Genomic DNA, 20,000 nt, shown 5'->3' on the forward strand with positions numbered 1-20,000 from the left:
ATTCAGGGAAGAAAATAATCCACTTTATATGATCCCACGTTTTTATTATTTATTAGCATTTTGCAGATTTTACAAGGGTTATGTAAACTTATGATTAACTGTATGCATATATTGACAAGAAACCCTAAACATAAAGATTTCCAAGTTGTGTTGCAGTCAAGTTTATAATATTTTTCAGAAATAATACTAAAATGCAATAGTAAAAGTGATGCTTGAATCATAGAATTCAATTGATTTGACATCCTTTTTTTTCATTAGCACATTTTAATTAAACTATTAATCCCTCTATAGACACCTGATAGTGAAATAGTTTATTCAGGGCAGAATGAAATAAACAAAAAACTAAATCCAGTTTTATTATCTCACTTTTCATAATTATTATTAATATTTTTAAGATTTTGCAAGGTTTTATGTATTTTATTATTATTATGTATTATGTCTATTTGTACTTCTCTAGTTTACACGAGAAACTTGGAATTTTATTCTTGTAGTGTTGTTGACTTGTGATAAATTACTTGTTTCTTATTTGCAATTTGCTACGGATAAAATGTAATGTGGGAAAATAAATAAATGCTGCATCGTTCTCTGATGAACCTGGCGCTGGATGTTACGAATACTTTTTGTTTCATTTGGATAAAAGCATCTGCTAAATGCATAAATGTGAAGGTTGTGTAACGAGCTGATGTTTTTGTTGTAGATGATGGCGCCCTCTAAGATGAAGCTACGTGTGAGGAAGAGAGACAGCGCTGGCAAATCTTCTCAGCGTTTATTGGCCAACGCGTCGCCTGATTCCAAATGTCCCATCTGCCTCGATGGCTTCAACAACGTGGCTTCGCTTGACCGCTGCCTGCACCAGTTCTGTTTCCGCTGCATCCACGAGTGGTCCAAGAACAAGGCAGAGTGTCCGCTCTGTAAGCAGCCCTTCCACTCCATATTCCACTCTGTCAAAGGGGAAAACGACTTTAAGGAGTTTGTGCTGCGTCCACCAGAGAATGGAGCAGTTCCAAACGCCAATCTATCTGAGCGTGTGCTCCGCCCCCGAGTTCTCCGAGGCCGGGAGAGGCGGAGCCATAGAGCGCAAAACCCCGCCCCTTCCTCCTCCCCTCCACTAGAGGACGGCGTTATGTTCGATGGCCTGACGGATGCAGCGGCGCTCGCGGAGAACCAAGACGTGCAGCAGATGGTGCTGCGATTAACGGCGCGCAGACATGGGCGTGGTGAGGGGCAAAGCTTGCGGCGTTTGCGTGACCAAGACGTTGTGGCATTCCGACGCGCGCTTTATAGGACGGGTGTACGAGTGCGCAGCTCAAGAGACGCCGGCAGGCAGAGGGATATTTCGGCTGCTTTCTTGCGTCAAAATCCTGGCTGTTTGCGACGGCTTTTGCCTTGGCTGCAGCGCGAGCTCACGGTGCTGTACGGTTCACACGGCTCGCTGGTGAACATTGTGCAGAACATCATCATCTCACGCATCATGAACTACAACATGGAGGATTCAGCCATCCGGGACGAGCTCCGCCCCTTCCTGCTGGCGCGCACCGACCACTTCCTGCATGAGCTGGTGAGCTTCGCACGCTCCACCCTTAACATGGAGGCTTACGACCAGCAAGCTGTTTACGACTGTCCCGCTCCCAGCTACGAGGAGGACAGCAGCTCGGACCTTTCTGTTATCGCCATCTCCGAGGTGAGACACACAAACATCAAACATTACATTTTGTGAATTAGTTTCTGAGTTTACTTTCCGTCCTCTATGACTTTGTTCTTTTAAGATGTTTAGCAAAATGCTTTCATTTTTAGGGTCATTCCATCTCAAGTGGTCCAAAAAGTTGGTAGCTTGAGCACTTGATTTTATTACCTTGATTAGGGCCAATTTTATTTGGTTTGTCCACAATGGCCATTTTTGTGTCATGGCCCACAATAAATTTTGGGTTGCACAGACATTTATAAAAACCTCAACATCTTATCTCAAGATGGTACTAAAGCCCCCGAAACAAAAACAGATTTAAAAAAATGGCCAAACAACCTCTATTGGACCATTTGAGATGGATTGACCTTGAAAGCAGCAACCAGAGGGTGTCAAGCTCAAAAAAAAAAAAAAAAAAAAATTCCTGTTCCTTTTCTTCAATTTTTACTCCTCCATGGTGAGGATTAACACACAAAAAGGTGTCCACCAAATACATCAATCTAAATTTTTAGTATGTCTATAAATCTTTAAAAATCTTATCTCATGATAACTTTTTGTGAGGAACAGTACATAATTTAAGTTCTTTCTGAAACCTTTCTTTAAATTCTACTGAAACCGTTCCCTGTGAAGTGTTCTGACATTGTTTCTGTTTATTGTAAGCAGATCATGTCAGAGCACTGCAGGAAGATGTAATGCATTTCTGGTTCAGTTTATCCAAGTCTTCATTGTTGTCTTTTCTCACAGGATGACGACGATAATGACAGTGAGGACAATGTCACAGAGAATCCCTCTGCTGTCCAGGAACGCCTTGCATCCGTTGCCACAGCAAGTGGAGCGGAAAGTTTGCCAAGTCAGTCAGCGTGGGATGATGAGACGCCTGGTCCCTCCTATTCAACCCTCCTCCCCTCTTCCAGCCAATCACATGGTGAGGGGGCGGAGACAAGATCAAGCACAGCCCCTCCCCTCAGCGACCTGGATATGACTGACCCTGCGGCGAGTGGCAGAGTGTCAGCCGGACCGGGTGAAGATGATGAAGAGGAAGAGTGTCTGATTGTGGGATACGTGAAACCAATGGCCGAACGGACTCCAGAACTTGTTCAGCTCTCTTCAGACTCATCTGAAGAGGAGAAAGAGCCAGCCACCACTGAGACAATGGCCCCAGTAACGAAATCAGAGGCATCCCAAGTGCAGCTCCCATTACAGTCCCACATGAAACCAATTAGCCCTAGTTCCTCCCCAGGCCCTGCTCCCTTGTGCAATCCACAGAATTTACACTCGGATGGAGTCGGGTCAAACTCCGACTACTTGTCCTCCCGTGGTCACCGGTCCAAAGATGGTTCACATTCACAGCAGAGTCGAGATGACTCCAGGTTCAGAGGTCACAAGAAGCACAGAAGTCATCGGCGCTCTGGCAGCAAAGAGAAGGATAAGAGTTTAGAACAATCTCGGCACGCCAAGACACCGGATTGCTCACCAAGCCAAACACAGAGCTGGACACAAAGCCCAGCAGTGTCCGTTTGGAGTGGTAGCCCTGCCTCTAAGTCACACAGTAGCGACTGCTCTCCTTCTAAAAATAAGAGCGGAGATGATTCGCGCCATGCGAAAGAGAGATTCTCACACTCTCGTTCCATCTCCAGAAGGAGGAGAACCAAGGAAAAGAGAAGTAGGTCACCAGACTCGGACTCGTTCCTTGGTTCCCACCATCCCCGTGAGGCAAAGCGTTGTCGGAAACGCCGCAAGCGGTCGGTCAGCAGCAGCAGTGCTGATTCGCACTCCGAAAGATCCTGCCTGGATAAACCCAGTGGCAAACGCAAGTACAAAACCCGGCACTTGGAGCGAGCAGCCCAGCGGCAGCACAAGGAGGGAACCGCAAGCAAGGAAAAGCGTCACCGAGAGCGGCGACGAAGCAGGGAACGATCTCCAAGTGTGGAGATCATCTACGAACGAAGGCCGCTAGACCCGTTCTGGGTCCAGCAGAAGAAGAGGAGGCACCGGAAGCGAAAGAGGGAACTGCGTTCTCCCACTGTGATCATGATCGATAGTGACAGTGACCGTACCATCGACTGTCTGGACCGCGTCATGGACGTTATAGACCAAACCACTGCTGATGTCGAGCAGAGGGATGGGACTCCTGAGCAAGATTCCATCCAGAACACAAGTTGTACCTTGGACACTTCAAATCCTCTATCTGAGTCTTCGAGCCCCATGGGCCGAAGCGACCCAACCACTGAGCACACACTAAACCTGAATGACTGCGTGGTGGATGTAGTTGACCACAGTAGTTCCGACTGCTCCCGAAATATGGGTGCAAGTAACCACGAAGAGTTTATACCCGACCCTTTCCCAGTGGATTCGATAATAACGGCCCCACCTTCAGACGTGAGGCTGCTGGAAACCATACTGCAAGATCTTGTGGATTTCTTACCGAGGGCAGAGCGGGAAATGGGGCCGAGTTCTCCCGGCCAACAGGAACCAACTTCTAGCCAACAAAAAAAACAATCAGAGATGGGACGAGATGCTGAAAACTTGGAGAATGAGAGCACCGATGGCAACAGACCTCAAGAGTCAACGACCAACACTGATAGCTAGAACTAAAACAGACTTTTCTTACAGACACATGCTTGTCTGATGCTTATCTGAATTGCCTCTAGACGTTTTATAAACTCATTTAAAGATTGAATTCCTGCTGGAAATGGATGCTTAAGAAACGTTTGGAGAACTCATTATTGTTCATGTTGTATTTAAAGTTACGGTGATCCTCTTCCTCGAATCTGGTGCTGATTTACTGTGCCAAAACCCAGCCACAATCATGCCTGGATGGCAACCCTTGTTCCCCTAACCTTAACTCTAGTAGCAGCAAATACATAGGGTTTACCATCTAGGCTAGTGGTTCTCAGCTTGTTTGCTTTCAAGACTCATATTTTGTTTGACAAGACGCAGGGCCTTTGACAAACCCAACAAAAAAAATTATGGGAAACTTTATTTTGCTATCCTACTCTCTTACAAAATAGTGCAAAATTATAAGGTGCTTTCATACCGGAGGAACCCTTTCATAGTTTTTAGAACTATAGGTGAAATTCCAGTTTTTTGGCGTGTTCACACTGCAGGATCTAGGAACTTATTTAGTTCTAGGAACTCCATTTGGGGAAACTAATTTAGCTCCTACTTCAGAGTGGGAAACAGTTCTATAGGAACTGCCAGTGACATAAGTGTACGCTGTTTGGCCAAATGCATACCAAACATCGGCTACCCGGCATATTTAAAAAGCCATGTAAAAATATTTACTCCACGAACATGGAAAATGGCGATAATGGCATTTACCTGTTGTCTGCACCCTTGTGTTCTTTTCTTAGCCTCGATGATATGTAACACTGCAAGTTGTCATAGGAGATTTTGTCAGATTTTCATACTCTTTCAATCGTATAAATTGTGCATTTACATTCCATCTCCGTTATCACGAATCTCACGACACACAACAAAACAGCTCCGATCACAGCGTTCTCCATTCACTGGTTGTTGAAATGTATAAATGCTGAGAATTATGACGTCGCTGGCAGCCGCTTCAGAGTTCCTGCTGCCGGTTTGAATGCAATCTGAAAAACAACCTGAGGGAGAATTTGATTCACTAAGAACCACCCTGCTGGCTAGTTCCTATAACTAAAGTCTGGAAAACACTACACAGTTTTTGCCCTGATTTTCCACCAATTTACAGTCTGGAGAAGTTGACGCTAGTTGCCGAAAGTCAGAGCCAGTCACAGATTCCGATTTTTTTTTTTTTTTTTTTTTTTTTTTTTTTTTTTTTTTTTTTTTTTTTTTTTTTAGCTTCAGACTTATTCCATCCAGTCGGAGGATATCAAACATGTTTGATGTTTTCAGCCGATTTTAGAATGCATATTGTTTTCATTTGTCAAAATGCTTAAGTTCCTAGAACTGCGCAGTGCAAAAGCGCATTTAGCTGTACAACAGATTGTCACTGGGGCAGCACGTTGGAAAAGAGAAAACGGCGTGGCTAGCATTTTCCATGCGTTTTTAGGTGCAACATGTGAACTAAGGGTACATATTGCTACTTAAGGCACAAATATGCACCATTTAGGGTTGGACAAGGTACAGTGTTGTACCTTAAGGGTGTATATTGCTACTTAAGGTACCTTATGCACCTTTTAGTGTTGGATAAAGTACAATGTTGTACCTTAAGGGTGTATATTGCTACTTAAGGTACCTTATGCACCATTTAGAGTTGGACAAGGTACAGTGTTGTACCTTAAGGGTGTATATTGCTACTTAAGGTACCTTATGCACCTTTTAGTGTTGGATAAAGTACAATGTTGTACCTTAAGGGTGTATATTGCTACTTAAGGTACCTTATGCACCATTTAGAGTTGGACAAGGTACAGTGTTGTACCTTAAGGGTGTATATTGCTACTTAAGGTACCTTATGCACCTTTTAGTGTTGGATAAAGTACAATGTTGTACCTTAAGGGTGTATATTGCTACTTAAGGTACCTTATGCACCTTTTAGTGTTGGATAAAGTACAATGTTGTACCTTAAGGGTGTATATTGCTACTTAAGGTACCTTATGCACCTTTTAGTGTTGGATAAAGTACAATGTTGTACCTTAAGGGTGTATATTGCTACTTAAGGTACCTTATGCACCATTTAGAGTTGGACAAGGTACAGTGTTGTACCTTAAGGGTGTATATTGCTACTTAAGGTACCTTATGCACCTTTTAGTGTTGGATAAAGTACAATGTTGTACCTTAAGGGTGTATATTGCTACTTAAGGTACCTTATGCACCTTTTAGTGTTGGATAAAGTACAATGTTGTACCTTAAGGGTGTATATTGCTACTTAAGGTACCTTATGCACCTTTTAGTGTTGGATAAAGAACAACGTTGTACCTTAAGGTAGATATTAGTAATTAAGGTGCTAATATGCATCTTTTAGGGTTAAATAAGGTACAACATTGTCCTTTTAAGGTTATTGCCGCAGTGACATATTGTTTTAAACTAAATCTCTCTAAAGGTACATTTTTCACATTTTCTGACAGAGTACATGATTATATGGTTAGTTGCATTTTATTATTTGCATTTAGCGTGGTTTTTTCTGCTTCTATCCACAATCTTGTCAGAGCATACCTGTGATCCTGTTTTGAATCACGACCCACTGGCTGAGAACCACTGATCATTCATTACTCAGTCCCACTGAACCTGGAGAATTGTGTCTTTGTTAAACTCAGGGAACAGGTGACGTGCACCTCCATGCCTCCGTTACGCAGAATGTGTGAATGTGCGGCACTATGGTGACACCCTAGTGATAGATATAATTCACTGATCATGTCTACTGAACACACATCAAGCCTTCTTTACAACAGTTGTCTGTCATGTCAGCCAACAATCAATAAATGCATTTAATAGATGTACAATCTTGTGTCTAAAAGTGTTTTTCTTTATGAATTGCAGCATTGGTTCATCACCTTTGTGAGCTGAGACCCTTCTAACCAGTTGGGGTTTGATAAAACAGTGTGATAAATCCTGTGTCTTCCAGGTAATGGTATAGTCCCCTATATTAGTAGACTTTGTAGCCGGTTTGTATTCAGTTCATTTGCTGTCGCTCCCGTTGTGTGAAGTCGGCAATTTTTATTAGCCGGGTTTCCATCCAAAGTTGTGAATTTTACGTATGCACAAAATTATGACTTTTTTTATGCACATGGAGGATTTTATTCAGCAAATACATTTCCATCTCCCATTATTCGCATTAACCCTTTTTCGCACAGGTCAAAAATAACCTCAAGTGAGCATAAAAACATTTACGAATTAAGGGATTTTCATTCGAAATTTGGTCTTGCGTTCTCCTACAAATGTAATTCATCTCTCAACAACTGCGTTCCAAGTGTTCCCTTTGAGAAACCTTCTCCCAAAAATGTATTGTGTAGGCTACGCTCGAGAAAGTATTAAGAAGGTTGTGTTCTCCCACAAATGTGTTCTTCATAGAAACGTTGCGTTCGCCCACAAAAACTATTGTTTCCCATTAATCTTTGCGTTCTCCCACAAATATTCTGCATTTCTTTCAGCAACTTTGCACTCGCTCACAAAAGCACTAAAAATAGTTTTGTTTATAACCTCGTATTATTTCCAACACAAAGGTTTTGTGAGCAAATGCTAGGTTCTCGGGGAACGCAAAAGCATTGAATTCGAGTTTTTAATAAAATACGTTACACAACTCTTCCACAAAATTTGTGTTCGTTATCAAAATATTTTCGATGACAATGATGGTGTTCTTTCTACCTTGTCAGATTTTGCCATCCTCCCATTAAAACAGTAGGTAGTACAATTCGACAACGAAAAATGCTACCTGTCAAATTTTGGCTCATTAACATCTACACCTACCACAACCCTAAACCTACCCCTTAGTAATGCAAATACAGTAATTATGTGTTGTTCAGGGTTGTGGCTAGAAGGGACACCGCTACGGCTGGAAACCAACAATAAATAATTTTTTCTACCTTTTAGATTGTTTTATTCTTTTAAATCCAAATACATCTTCTAATCTAGAAAAGAAAAGAGTGTTGATGGTCCCTAGATCTAGATTGAAGTTGAGGGGTTACCGTGCCTTTTCAATTGCTGGGCCAAAATTATGGAATAGTCTTCCAGTCTCCCTTCGATTAGTTTCTTCTGAATCTGAATTTAAATCCAAGTTAAAAACCTACCTTTTTTCAAGGGCTTATAACTGTCCTTAGAGTGTTTTTTTTTATTTTTTGTATTGCGGTCAAAAAATGTTCATATTTATTTGTCTTTTATATAAGGTTGTACAGCACAGTGGTCAACTACTGTTGTTTTTATTGTGCTTTATAAATAAATTTTGATAGATAGATAGATAGATAGATAGATAGATAGATAGACAGACAGATAGACAGACAGACGGACAGAGAGACAGACAGACAGACAGACAGACAGACGGATAGACGGATGGACGGACAGACAGACGGATAGACGGACGGACAGAGAGACAGACAGACAGACAGACGGATGGACAGAGAGACAGACAGACGGACGGACAGAGAGACAGACAGACAGACAGACGGATGGACAGAGAGACAGACAGACAGACAGACGGATGGACAGAGAGACAGACAGACGGACGGACAGAGAGACAGACAGACAGACAGATAGACAGACAGACAGACAGACAGATAGATAGATAGACAGACAGACAGATAGATAGACAGACAGACAGACAGACAGAATGAATTAACAGTGATTGATAGAAAGTTCATGAATAAATATTACTGTAGATTATTAAATGCCGCAAAAGTATGGTTCATTGTTAGTTCATATGTTAACCAATGTTAAATGAAAATTAATTTAAAAAGTGTTACCCTAATAATAATAATAATATTTTGATCCATTATTTATTAGATATTTATCTTGAGTTGAGTGATCAGAATCTGACTGTAGTTCTCTTCTCTTCTTCAGAAATATAACGATGCTCTGATCATTAATGAAGACGCGCGGAGTAAAGATGCCCTGGATTATCTGGACGTGTTCTTTGGTCAGGTCCGGCAGGCCGGCTACGGCGAGACCGAGAGGAAACTCACCGCGCTCTACGACTGTAAGAATCCTCCTCTCTCTGAGCTGACAGACAGCGGTGCATTACACATGTGATTAGAGTCTGAGTGTGTGTGACGTAGGTCAGCGTCCGCAGTTACTGCGTCTGGCCACCGAGGGGGAGCAGAACCCTAAACTCGATGAGCTGAAGTTCATCCTGGAGGAGGAATACCAAAGCAACGATCAGACACGCACCGTCATGTTCGTTAAGACACGCGCCCTCGCCGACGTGAGTCTGACCTCAGTGATGTGACATGTCCATCTGCATGTGTCTTTAAATGTGATGTCTGATTGTTGTGTGTGTTTTTACACATATATATAAATAAGGCCATGAAGAAATGGATTGATGAGACGGATTCCCTCATGTTCCTGAAGCCTGGAGTTCTGATAGGAAAAGGACGAAAATCCAACTTCACCGGCTCAGGTGGAAATACACACACATGCAAAACACTCTGAATCCGTCTCATGACTCAATGTTTGAAATTAGTTTTGCAGACAAATTTACATAATTAAACTAAAAAAGCAGAGCTGGAATCTAGACAAAAACCAGTTCAGGCAAAATAAAAGCTCAAGGGTTTAATGTTTGAGAATGACAAAATTGTGTTGTAATTTTGCAGTTGTGCTATAAAACAATAATAAAAATAATAATAATATTGTTGTTATTTTTATTATTTTATTTACATTACTTTATAATATTTTTATTACATTGTTATTATTATTATAATGCATTATTTTTTAAGATTTCCTATTTTGTTTCATTTTTAAATGTATTAATGATAATAATCATTTTATTTTATTTTAAAATACAATTATTTTATATTCATATTTATATATAATCACAATTTATGTGGCCAAACAAACAAGCACAGCAAACCTTGAGCTTTTAGTTTTACAATTTTTATCATAATATTCACAATAAATTTTTTCCTAAATCGTGTAGCCCCATGAAATAATTCATAGTTGTTAATATTTTTAATTAGATTTTATTTGTTTAAAAAAATAAATGTTTTCATTTAGGTTTAAAGTTTTTGTAATTTTATTGTGTTTTTTTCTATGTGTTTTTATTTATTTGTATTTTGGTTTTAGTTATTGTAAGACTTCAAGTTATAAACTGAATGAAAATGAGAAATGTTGTCTTTGCAACTAGCTTATTTTTTCAATTAACATTTCTCATTTTAAATAATGCATTTTTTAAAAATGGTTTTCAGTCAGATGTGATGTGCGTTTGTGTTTTTGTGCTACAGGAATGACTCTGAACAATAAGAAAGGGATTCTGGACTCTTTTAAGAGCTCTGATCAGAGTAAGATGCTCATCGCCACATCGGTCGCTGACGAAGGCATCGATATCCCACAGTGCAACTTGGTTCTGATGTATGAGTATGTGGGAAACGTGGTGAAGATGGTGCAAGTTCGAGGTAACAGACATATGCACATGCTCTCACACACATAAACACACTCTCCCTCTGATGCATAAGTGTGTGTGTGTGTGTGTAGGTCGTGGTCGGGCGGAGGGCAGCCGGTGTTTCCTGATCTCTAGTAGTAAGGAGTGCATTGAGAAGGAGAAAATAAACATGCATAAGGAGAAGATGGTGGAGGAGGCCATCATCCAGCTGCAGAGCGACCCCACCAACCTCAGCAACAAGGTTCTGTACTTCCACCGCATGTTTTAAACATTAGTGCATCTCTGCTGCGTGACATCGCTAGACAGCACGAAAATGTGTGTGTTCAGGTGGACATGCTGCAGAACAAAGATAAAGCCCTGAGAGATCACATCAGCGCCAGTCCTGAAAAACCCAAAACCCAGGGCAGCTACGAGCTCCTCTGCATCAAGTGCAAGAGGTTTGCATGCATGAGCGACGACATCAGAGTCGTGCTGGTATGACCTTAATAGTTAAATACTTCAACCCTTCAAACATCAAGCTTTTCAAAATTAAAACTTCTTAAAACATTCAAACCTCAAGCTTTTTAAACTACTTCAAACTTAAAAGTACTTAAATCCTTCAAGCTTTTAAACTACTTCAAACTTAAAAATACTTAAAGCTTAAAACTTAAAGCTTTTCGAATTACATTAAACTTAAAAATACTTAAAACCTTCAGACTTCAAGCTTTTTAAGCTACTTCAAACTTAAAAGTACTTAAATCCTTCAAGCTTTTAAACTACTTCAAACTTAAAAATACTTAAATCCTTCAAGCTTTTAAACTACTTAAAACTTAAAAATACTTAAAGCTTAAAACTTAAAGCTTTTCGAATTACATTAAACTTAAAAATGCTTAAAACCTTCAGACTTCAAGCTTTTTAAGCTACTTCAAACTTAAAACTACTTAAAACCTTCAAAGTTAAAGCTTTTTAACTACTTCAAACTTAAAAATACATAAAACCTTCAAATGTCAAGCTTTTTATACTACTTTAAACTTAAAAGTACTTTAATCCTTCAAACTTTTAAACTACTTAACTAAAAATACTTAACCTGCCAACCTAAATCTTTTTAAACTACTTCAAACTTAAAAATACTTAAAGCTTAAAACTTAAAGCTTTTCGAATTACATTAAACTTAAAAATAGTTAAAACCTTCAGACTTCAAGCTTTTTAAGCTGCTTCAAACTTAAAACGACATAAAACCTTCAAATGTCAAGCTTTTTATACTACTTTACACTTAAAAGTACTTTAATCCTTCAAACTTTTAAACTACTTAACTTAACTAAAAATATTTAAAACCTGCCAACCTAAAGCTTTTTAAACTACTTCAAACTTAAAAATACTTAACCTTCAAACTTAATGCTTTTCAAATTATGTTAAACTTAAAAAATACTTAAAACATTCAGACTTCAAGCTTTTTAAATGACTTCTAACTTGAAAATACTTAAAACATTCAAACTTTTTAAACTACTTCAAACTTTAAAAATACTTAACCATCAACTTAAAGGTTTTCAAATTACATTAAACATAAAACTACTTATAAACTTCAAACTTAAAGCTTTTTATCTACTTCAAACTTAAAAATACTTAAAACCTTCAAATGTCAAGCTTTTTAAACTACTTTAAACTTAAAAGTACTTAAATCCTTCAAGCTTTTGAACTACTTCATACTTTAAAATATTAAGAACCTGCAAACTTCAAGCTTTTTAAACTACTTCAAAATTAAAAAATACTTAAAACCCACAAAAATTAAGCTTTTAAAGTACTTCAAACTTACACATACTTAAAACCTTCAAACTTCAATCTTTCCAAATTACTTCAAACTTCAAACTACTTAACTGTCAATCTTTCCCCACTACTTCAAATTTAAAAATACTTAACCTTCAGGTTTTTCAAACTACTTAAAATATAAACAAAATACTTCAAAGTTGAATCATTTTAAGCTACTTCAAACAAAAACAAAAACAAAAAAAAACTAAAACCTTCAAATGCCACGCTTTTCAAACTACTTCTGACTAGGATTTCTCAAATCAGCATTAAAGTTTGTCTACAAACTTTATTATCTTGTTAATATTTACAGTAAAAAATTGGTAAGAAACTCGTTTTTGCCATAGCATAATAATAATAAAAAAGCTTCCATAGAACCATGATCATATGAATGTTGTTAAATTATTGAAATATTTTCTAGGGAAGTGTTCATTTTGAACCATCGCTCTGTTCGTTTCTCTTTCTATCATCTTTCTCACTCTCTCCGTCCCACAGGGTGCTCATCACATCGTTCTGGATCGCTCCATGTTCAAGCGCTGTACAACTGTTCCCCATAAGAACCCGAAAGCCTTCTGTGGCTTCAGTAAGAAAGAGAAGATGCTCTGTGCCGAGTGCAAACACGACTGGGGCCTCGTCGCCTCTTACACCACTATCCAGGTGACACTCAGCATTTTAATATCCAGCAAGAGATTCTGAGCAGTCTTATTTTAGTATCACTGATATACTATTAGTTTTTATTTATATTTTGAATTGGTTTTTATTTTTGAATAAAAAAAATATATTTTTTTTAAATGTCTTTCATTTTAATTTTGCTTCAAATTTGATTAGTTTTTGTCCTTTTTATTGTTTTTATATGCCTTTATAATTTCTGTAAGTTTTTAGTTTGTTTATTTAGTTTTTTATTAAGTATTTTAGTACTTCAGCTAAATATACATGAAAATAAGAAATGTTTCCTTTGCAACAAGCTGAAATGTATTTTTTATTTAATTTTATTTTAGTTAATGTTTGTTTTATTTATTATTATTTTAAGGTGTTTGGCTGACAAAAACGTTTGGCAATCCCTGCATTACATGAACAAACATGGAAAAAAACATGAGGAAATTTAAAAGAGAAAAAAGAAGAATTAGGAATAATCAATCAATTATGAACAATTTACTGCCATTGTTTGAATAATATGTAATCAGGTAATCCATAACAAGTAACTGTAATCTGATTATGAGTATTTTACATTTACATTTAGTCATTTAGCAGATGCTTTTATCCAAAGCGAATTACAAATGAGGACAATGGAAGCAATCAAAATCACCAAAAGAGCAATAATATGCAAGTGCTATGACAAGTCTCGGATGGCCCAACGCAGTACATATAGTTGCGGTCCTACTCGCCCTGCGACAAGCAGGATTCGAACCGCGGTCTCCGGCGTGGGAGGAAGGTGCTCTAACGAGGAGGCTAAAGGCCACGGCCTCTAGCGTCTGTCGGAGTGAGGTTTTACCTGCACAGCACTTACCCGCTGAACTCTGCTACACTCATCCCCCTAAACCTCACTCCCATCCGGGTCACGGCACCAATGTTGCGGTCGTACTATAATGCACACAGAGTGATGGAAAAAATCAACAGTATGTGGCCTCGTGTTCAGAGAAAATGTCAGTTGATGCTTCCATCCCAGGTTGCAAAGAAAAGGGATGTAGCCTTGATAGCTACTCTCATTACAGATCGAAACTCTGACATTACAAACATGTGCCCAGAATTATCTCACCATGGCTTTCTGTCGACAATACATCACAGTGAGTTACAGAGAGCACAGAAAGAAGATCCTGCTATTAGGGAAATAATCAAACTTAAAGAAAACAACCAAACTCTCACCAGGGAAGTCAGAACAGGGTTGCATGGCCCAGCCAAGAAGTTATTACATGAGTGGCAAAAACTGCACATTAACAATGGCTTGCTGTATCGCAAGACCACTCATCAGAAACAACTAGTCTTACCTGCTGAATTTAAGAAGCATCTTCCTGAAGAATCTTGGGTCATGTGGGCACAGAAAGGGTGATACATCTGGCAAGAGAGAGATTTTATTGGCCACATATTAAAGTTGACATTGAAAATTATGTCACAAGAAGATGTTCATGTATTAAGCAAAATAAGCCTGTTACCCATGAGAGGGCTCCAATGGGAAGCATCACAACTACTTTTCCTCTTGAACTCGTTTCCATAGATTATCTCCACTTGCAGAAAAGTAAAGGTGGTTTTGAGTACATACTGGTTGTTATTGATCACTTTACCAGATACGCTCAAGTTTATGCAACTAAGAACGAGTCTGGAAGAACAGCAGCCGAAAAGATATTCAATGATTTCATTCCACGATTTGGATATCCAAATAAGTTGCATCACGACCAAGGAAGAGAGTTTGAGAATGCAATGTTCAAGACCTTGAGTAGACTGTCTGGAGTTGGACATTCAAGGACCACCCCTTATCACCCCCAAGACAATCCTGCTGAGCGATTCAATAGGACTCTTCTACAAATGCTGAGAACACTCCAAGAAAAGGAAAAGGAGAATTGGAGAGAATATCTAGCACGTGTTGTCCATGCTTATAACTGCACAAGACATGAGGCAACTGGATTCTCATCTTTCTACTTAATGTTTAGTCGAACTCCTCATTTGCCAGTTTAAAAATATTATGACCGTCGGTTAAAGGGAATCGCTCTGCATCCTGGAGATAGAGTGCTTGTCCAGAATATGATGAGAAAAGGTGGACCAGAAAAACTTAAGTCTTACTGGGAGAAACAAATATACGTCATTAAAGAACAACTAAATGACAGCCCAGTTTATAGAGTCAGTCCAGAAAATGATCCATCAAAAATTCGTACCCTACATAGAAATCTGCTACATCTTGTAAATGACTTACCTGTTGACCTACCTGTTTTGTCACCTGTATCAGAGATGCCACCTGCGACAGAAAAGGGGAAGAACAGAATGACGACAAGGTCTAAAACAAAGAGACACACTTCATTCAACAGTGATACGACTGACTCTGAAGACGAAAATACATACTACTGGATAAGAAAATACACCAGAAAATACACCGAAAATAACTCAAAATCTACAATCTATGTGGTCAAAAGGAGAGAAGAGAACGGGAAGAACTTACACTTCCGAATCTCAGAGGACCTTTAAGAAGAAAGAGAGAAAGCAAGCAAAAAGAGCAACCAACAGAAACACAAGAAGATGAAGAATACTTACCTGTAGATGAGGAGCCATTCATACCAGAGAGCATAGATGAGGAATACTTACCTGCAGAAACACAAGCCGATGAAGAATACTTACCTGTAGATGAGTAGGCATTCGTACCAGAGAACATCCATGAAGACAGAGGCATTCCTGTTGTCCTAACTAATCCACACACAACTACACAAAATGTATGTATTTATTTATTTATTTAGTCATTTAGCAGACGCTTTTATCCAAAGCGACTTACAAATGAGGACATAATAAGCAATCAAAACCAACAAAAGAGAAACAACATGCAAGTGCTATTACAAGTCTTGGTTAGCCTAACACAGCACAGATAATTATTATTATTATTATTTATTTATTTTTTTTAAATAAAAAGACATATAGATCAAATAAAATTAGAATAGAGAGTGCTAGAGTTAGAGGGTCAAGTAAAGATGGAACAGATGAGTTTTTAGCCGTTTCTTGAAGATGGGTAAGAATTCGGCTGCTCGGATTGAGTTGGGCAGGTCATTCCACCAGATGGGAACAGTTAATGAAAAAGTCTGTGAAAGTGTTTTTGTGTGTCTTTGGGATGGTACAATAATGCGTCGTTCACTTGAAGAACGCAAGCTTCTAGAGGCATAAGTCTGAAGTAATGAATTTAGGTAAAGGGGTGCAGAGCCAGTGGTGGTTCTGTAGGCAAACATTAATGCCTTGAATTTAATGCGAGCAGCTATTGGTAGCCAGTGCAAATTGATGAACAGAGGCGTGACGTGCGTTCTTTTCGGCTCATTAAAGATTAATCTAGCAGCGGCATTTTGGATTAATTGTAGAGGTTTAATAGAATTGGCTGGAAGACCAAGGCGGATCCGTGGACTTGGGAGGCCATGGCGGAGCATGGAGCTTGGGCGGCCATGGCGGGTCCGCCTCCGAGACTGCGGCCCCAGCCCCCGCCTCGGCCTCTACGGCAGGAGCCGTTCCTTGGGGGAAGTAGGGTCTTGATCGGGCTGGCATTCTGGAGAAGCGGGAACTTGGGGGCGCTCGGGAGGAGTGGACTCTTGGGGGCGCTCTGGAAGCATGGACTCTTGGGGGTGCTCTTGAAGCACGGACTCTGGGGGAACTAGCCCTGGAGAGGCGGGCTCTGGAGGAACTGGCCCTGGAGAGGCGGGCTCTGGAGGGACTGGCTCTGGAGAGGGGGGCACTGGAGGGACTGGCTCTGGAGAGGCGGGCACTGGATGGGACTGGCCCTGGAGAGGCGGGCGCTGGAGGGTGCTTGCGAGGAACTGGCACTGGAGGGCGTTGTCGAGGAGCTGGCACTGGAGGGCGCTCTGGAGGCGCAGGCATGGCATAGCGCTTTCGAGGAACTGGCACTGGGCTTGGGTGAGCAGCGACCGGCAGGCTTGCCATACGAACCGCCGGTGGGCTTGCTATACTAAACCCTGGCGGGCTTGGGAGAGTCACGGACAGTGGCGTTAATTTCCCCACGGACAGCGGGCTTGGAAGAACCGCGGATGGTGGCGGGCTTGCGTTGGCCACGGGCGGCTGACTTGTGTTGGCCGCGCACACCGGCGGGCTTGGGAGAGCCGTGGACGACGGCGGGCTGGTTCTGGCTCGGGGCAGGACACTCTCCAGATACCGGAGGATCCCTTCCCTCCATCTTAGTCCTGTGGTGTCTGGGAGGTCCACGAGACGATGGGAATTGGTCCCGTAGCAGAACAGCGAGAGAATGGTGGTGTCATCGAGTGCCGTCGCCACGGCGAGCCTGCAGAATTCCCAGGAATATAGGTCGAATGGAAGATCTAGTCGGGCAAGAGCGATGAAGCGAGCGGCGACTTCCATTGCCGTGGGAAAGAAACCAGGAACAAGTAAAAAAACTTTTTAAAAAACAGGGGAAAACGGCGCAGAGGTAACGGTCACTGGTCAGCTGTTCTGTCACGTTCTCTGGAGACCGGGAACAAGAAGACAAGAGAAGCGTTCATCAAACAACATTTATTTATCCAATCGCTAGAACACAGGAGTCGCAAAGAACACAAGGAATGACGTATAACAGCTGACACCAGACTCAGGGAACACAGGGCTTATAAACAGAGGAGTAAACTAGATAATTAATAACACACAGCTGGGGACTAATAAACTAATAAGCAAAACGGGGACAGGAACAAACCAAATATGGGCACGAGAGGAGGGGAAATTTATATATAGTTTATTTATAGTTATTTTCAAAGCTTCAATGTACTGTTAAAAAACCTTCATTATTTTTTATTTAATTCTAATAAATAAGTTCTTGTTTAAAACTAACCAAATTTTAAAATATTTTGCTTATAATTTCTGCACAGGAGAGACTTGCTGTTGGAAATATATCGGTATCGGCCAAAATGAGTTGAAAAATACCAGCATATCGGATATTGGCAAATTCCAATATCGTGCATCCCTAATATAAATATAAACATGTAAATATTTTCAAAATATATACTGTATGTGTGTATTTATATATACATAATAAATATACACAGTACACACCGATATATTATGTAAATAAAAACTTTTATTTTGGATGCAGTTAATCGCGATTAATCGTTTGACAGCACTTATATATATACACACACACACACACACAACACACACACACACACACAAAGAAAACAAGTAGATAGAATAGAAAAAGAATATAGAAAGCTAGTTTTAGAGGGTTTTTTCCAGAAAAACAAGCACTTAGAAAACAAATAGAGAGTGCAAGGGATATACGGTCAAGTGTTTTTTTAATAAAAAAGAAAACAAAGAAATAAAATAGAATTAGAATAGAGAGTGCTAGAGTTAGAGGGTCAAATAAAGATGGAAGAGATGTGTATTTAGCCGATTCTTAAAGATGGCTAAGGGATTGAGTTGGGCAGGTCATTCCACCAGGAGGGAACAGTTAATGTAAAAGTCAGTGAAAGTGATTTTGTGCCTCTTTGGGATGTTATAAAATGTAATATACTCTAATTACAAGTACTTAATTTTTTTAATCTGATTGCATAATCCAGATTACATGTAATCAGTTGCTACCCAGCTTTGTGCTAGATATATAATTAAAGTGTATGTTAAACACTGATTCTGATGCAAATGTGATCCTAAACGGATGAATTCTTGTCATCTATTGACTCCAGGATCTGCCACTGCTGAAGATCGAGAGTTTCGTGGTGCAGAATTGCGTCACCCGCAGGCAGGATAACTTCAGAAAGTGGTGTGACGTGACGTTTGCCATCCGTGAGTTTGACATGATGGAGATCACGCCTGAAATGTGCCGGCCGAGAGACTGAGAACGGCTAACACAAGCACAGCTGGAGTTTAGCAGATGCATTCCTCATGTGAGAAGCACTCCCCTGTTTGTGTTTGTTGTGTGGATTAAACAACAGTGTTGAGGAAATTACTCTAAAGTATAATTGAAACATGACTAAAATTATGACTTAAATCATTCTCATCTCACTCTAAATTCTAAATGTAGGTGCTTTTTAATTTTATGAGCACTGATATGTGTAATACAACACTGGTCAAACACAACACACACAAACATAGATTATAATGGTTAATCACAATTAGTCTCATTATTTTTTGATGTTAGTTGAGGTTTACGGCAATTGACTTGTCTAATAAGACGCATGCATTGCTTTATTTTATGTTTTGTATTTTAACATGTGTCCCTGCAGCACAAAAGCAGTCATCAGTAGCACAGGTATATTTGTAGCAATAGCCAACAATACATTGTATGGATCAAAATTATACATTTCTCTTTTATGACAAAAATCATTAGGATATTAAGATCATGTTCCATGAAGATATTTTGTAAATGTTCTACCATAAATATATCAAAACTTCATTTTTGATTAGTAATATGCATTGCTAAGAACTTCATTTGAACAACTTTAAAGGTGATTTTCTCAATATTTAGATTTTTTTGCTCCCTCAGATTCCAGATTTTCAAATAGTTGTATCTCAGACAAATATTGTCCTATCATAACAAACCATACATCAATGGAAAGATTATTTATTCAGATTTCAGATTATGTATAAATCTCAATTTTAGAAAATTGATACTTATGACTGGTTTTGTGCTCCAGGGTCACATATTTGAATTTTAACTTGGACAGGGCAACTTTTCCTGATAAATTAAATTGATTAATTAGACATGACTTTGTGGGTTAGCCTTAGATTATAAGTGTAATAACTGATTTTTTTATGAAATTTAGAATATTAAAGTAATTAATAATTAAATTATTGTAGTTGAATGTATCTGATACATTTGATATCAGCTGTTTTACTTGTTGAAGATAATTGAAA

The 20,000-nt window shown here is 39.5% G+C and overlaps 2 protein-coding genes across 3 annotated transcripts in view; both read left to right on the plus strand.

Moving 5' to 3' along the window:
- The window catches only part of LOC306860534 (uncharacterized protein), a 5,318-nt gene extending 681 nt beyond the window's left edge, over nt 1-4,637 (plus strand). The window contains exons 2-3 of the mRNA XM_079402263.1: nt 698-1,681; nt 2,426-4,637. Of these exons, the coding sequence (XP_079258389.1) occupies nt 698-1,681; nt 2,426-4,270 (2,829 nt within the window). The 3' untranslated portion in view covers nt 4,271-4,637. The remainder of the gene's footprint in view (nt 1-697; nt 1,682-2,425) is intronic.
- An 897-nt stretch (nt 4,638-5,534) lies between these two features.
- The window catches only part of LOC306860132 (antiviral innate immune response receptor RIG-I-like), a 14,857-nt gene continuing 391 nt past the window's right edge, over nt 5,535-20,000 (plus strand). The window contains exons 1-10 of one of the 2 annotated variants that reach the window (XM_079401679.1): nt 6,349-6,925; nt 7,142-7,226; nt 9,155-9,290; nt 9,370-9,515; nt 9,614-9,710; nt 10,531-10,701; nt 10,781-10,929; nt 11,016-11,162; nt 12,966-13,127; nt 18,830-20,000. The exon at nt 18,830-20,000 is cut by the window's right edge and continues 391 nt beyond it. In XM_079401679.1, the coding sequence (XP_079257805.1) occupies nt 9,486-9,515; nt 9,614-9,710; nt 10,531-10,701; nt 10,781-10,929; nt 11,016-11,162; nt 12,966-13,127; nt 18,830-18,982 (909 nt within the window). In that variant the 5' untranslated portion in view covers nt 6,349-6,925; nt 7,142-7,226; nt 9,155-9,290; nt 9,370-9,485 and the 3' untranslated portion in view covers nt 18,983-20,000. Of the gene's footprint in view, nt 7,227-9,154; nt 9,291-9,369; nt 9,516-9,613; nt 9,711-10,530; nt 10,702-10,780; nt 10,930-11,015; nt 11,163-12,965; nt 13,128-18,829 lie in introns of both variants that reach the window. The other variant, XM_079401678.1, reaches the window with a different exon arrangement.

The sequence above is a fragment of the Barbus barbus genome, assembly GCF_936440315.1.
Source record: "Barbus barbus genome assembly, chromosome: 41".
Lineage (NCBI taxonomy): Eukaryota > Metazoa > Chordata > Actinopteri > Cypriniformes > Cyprinidae > Barbus > Barbus barbus.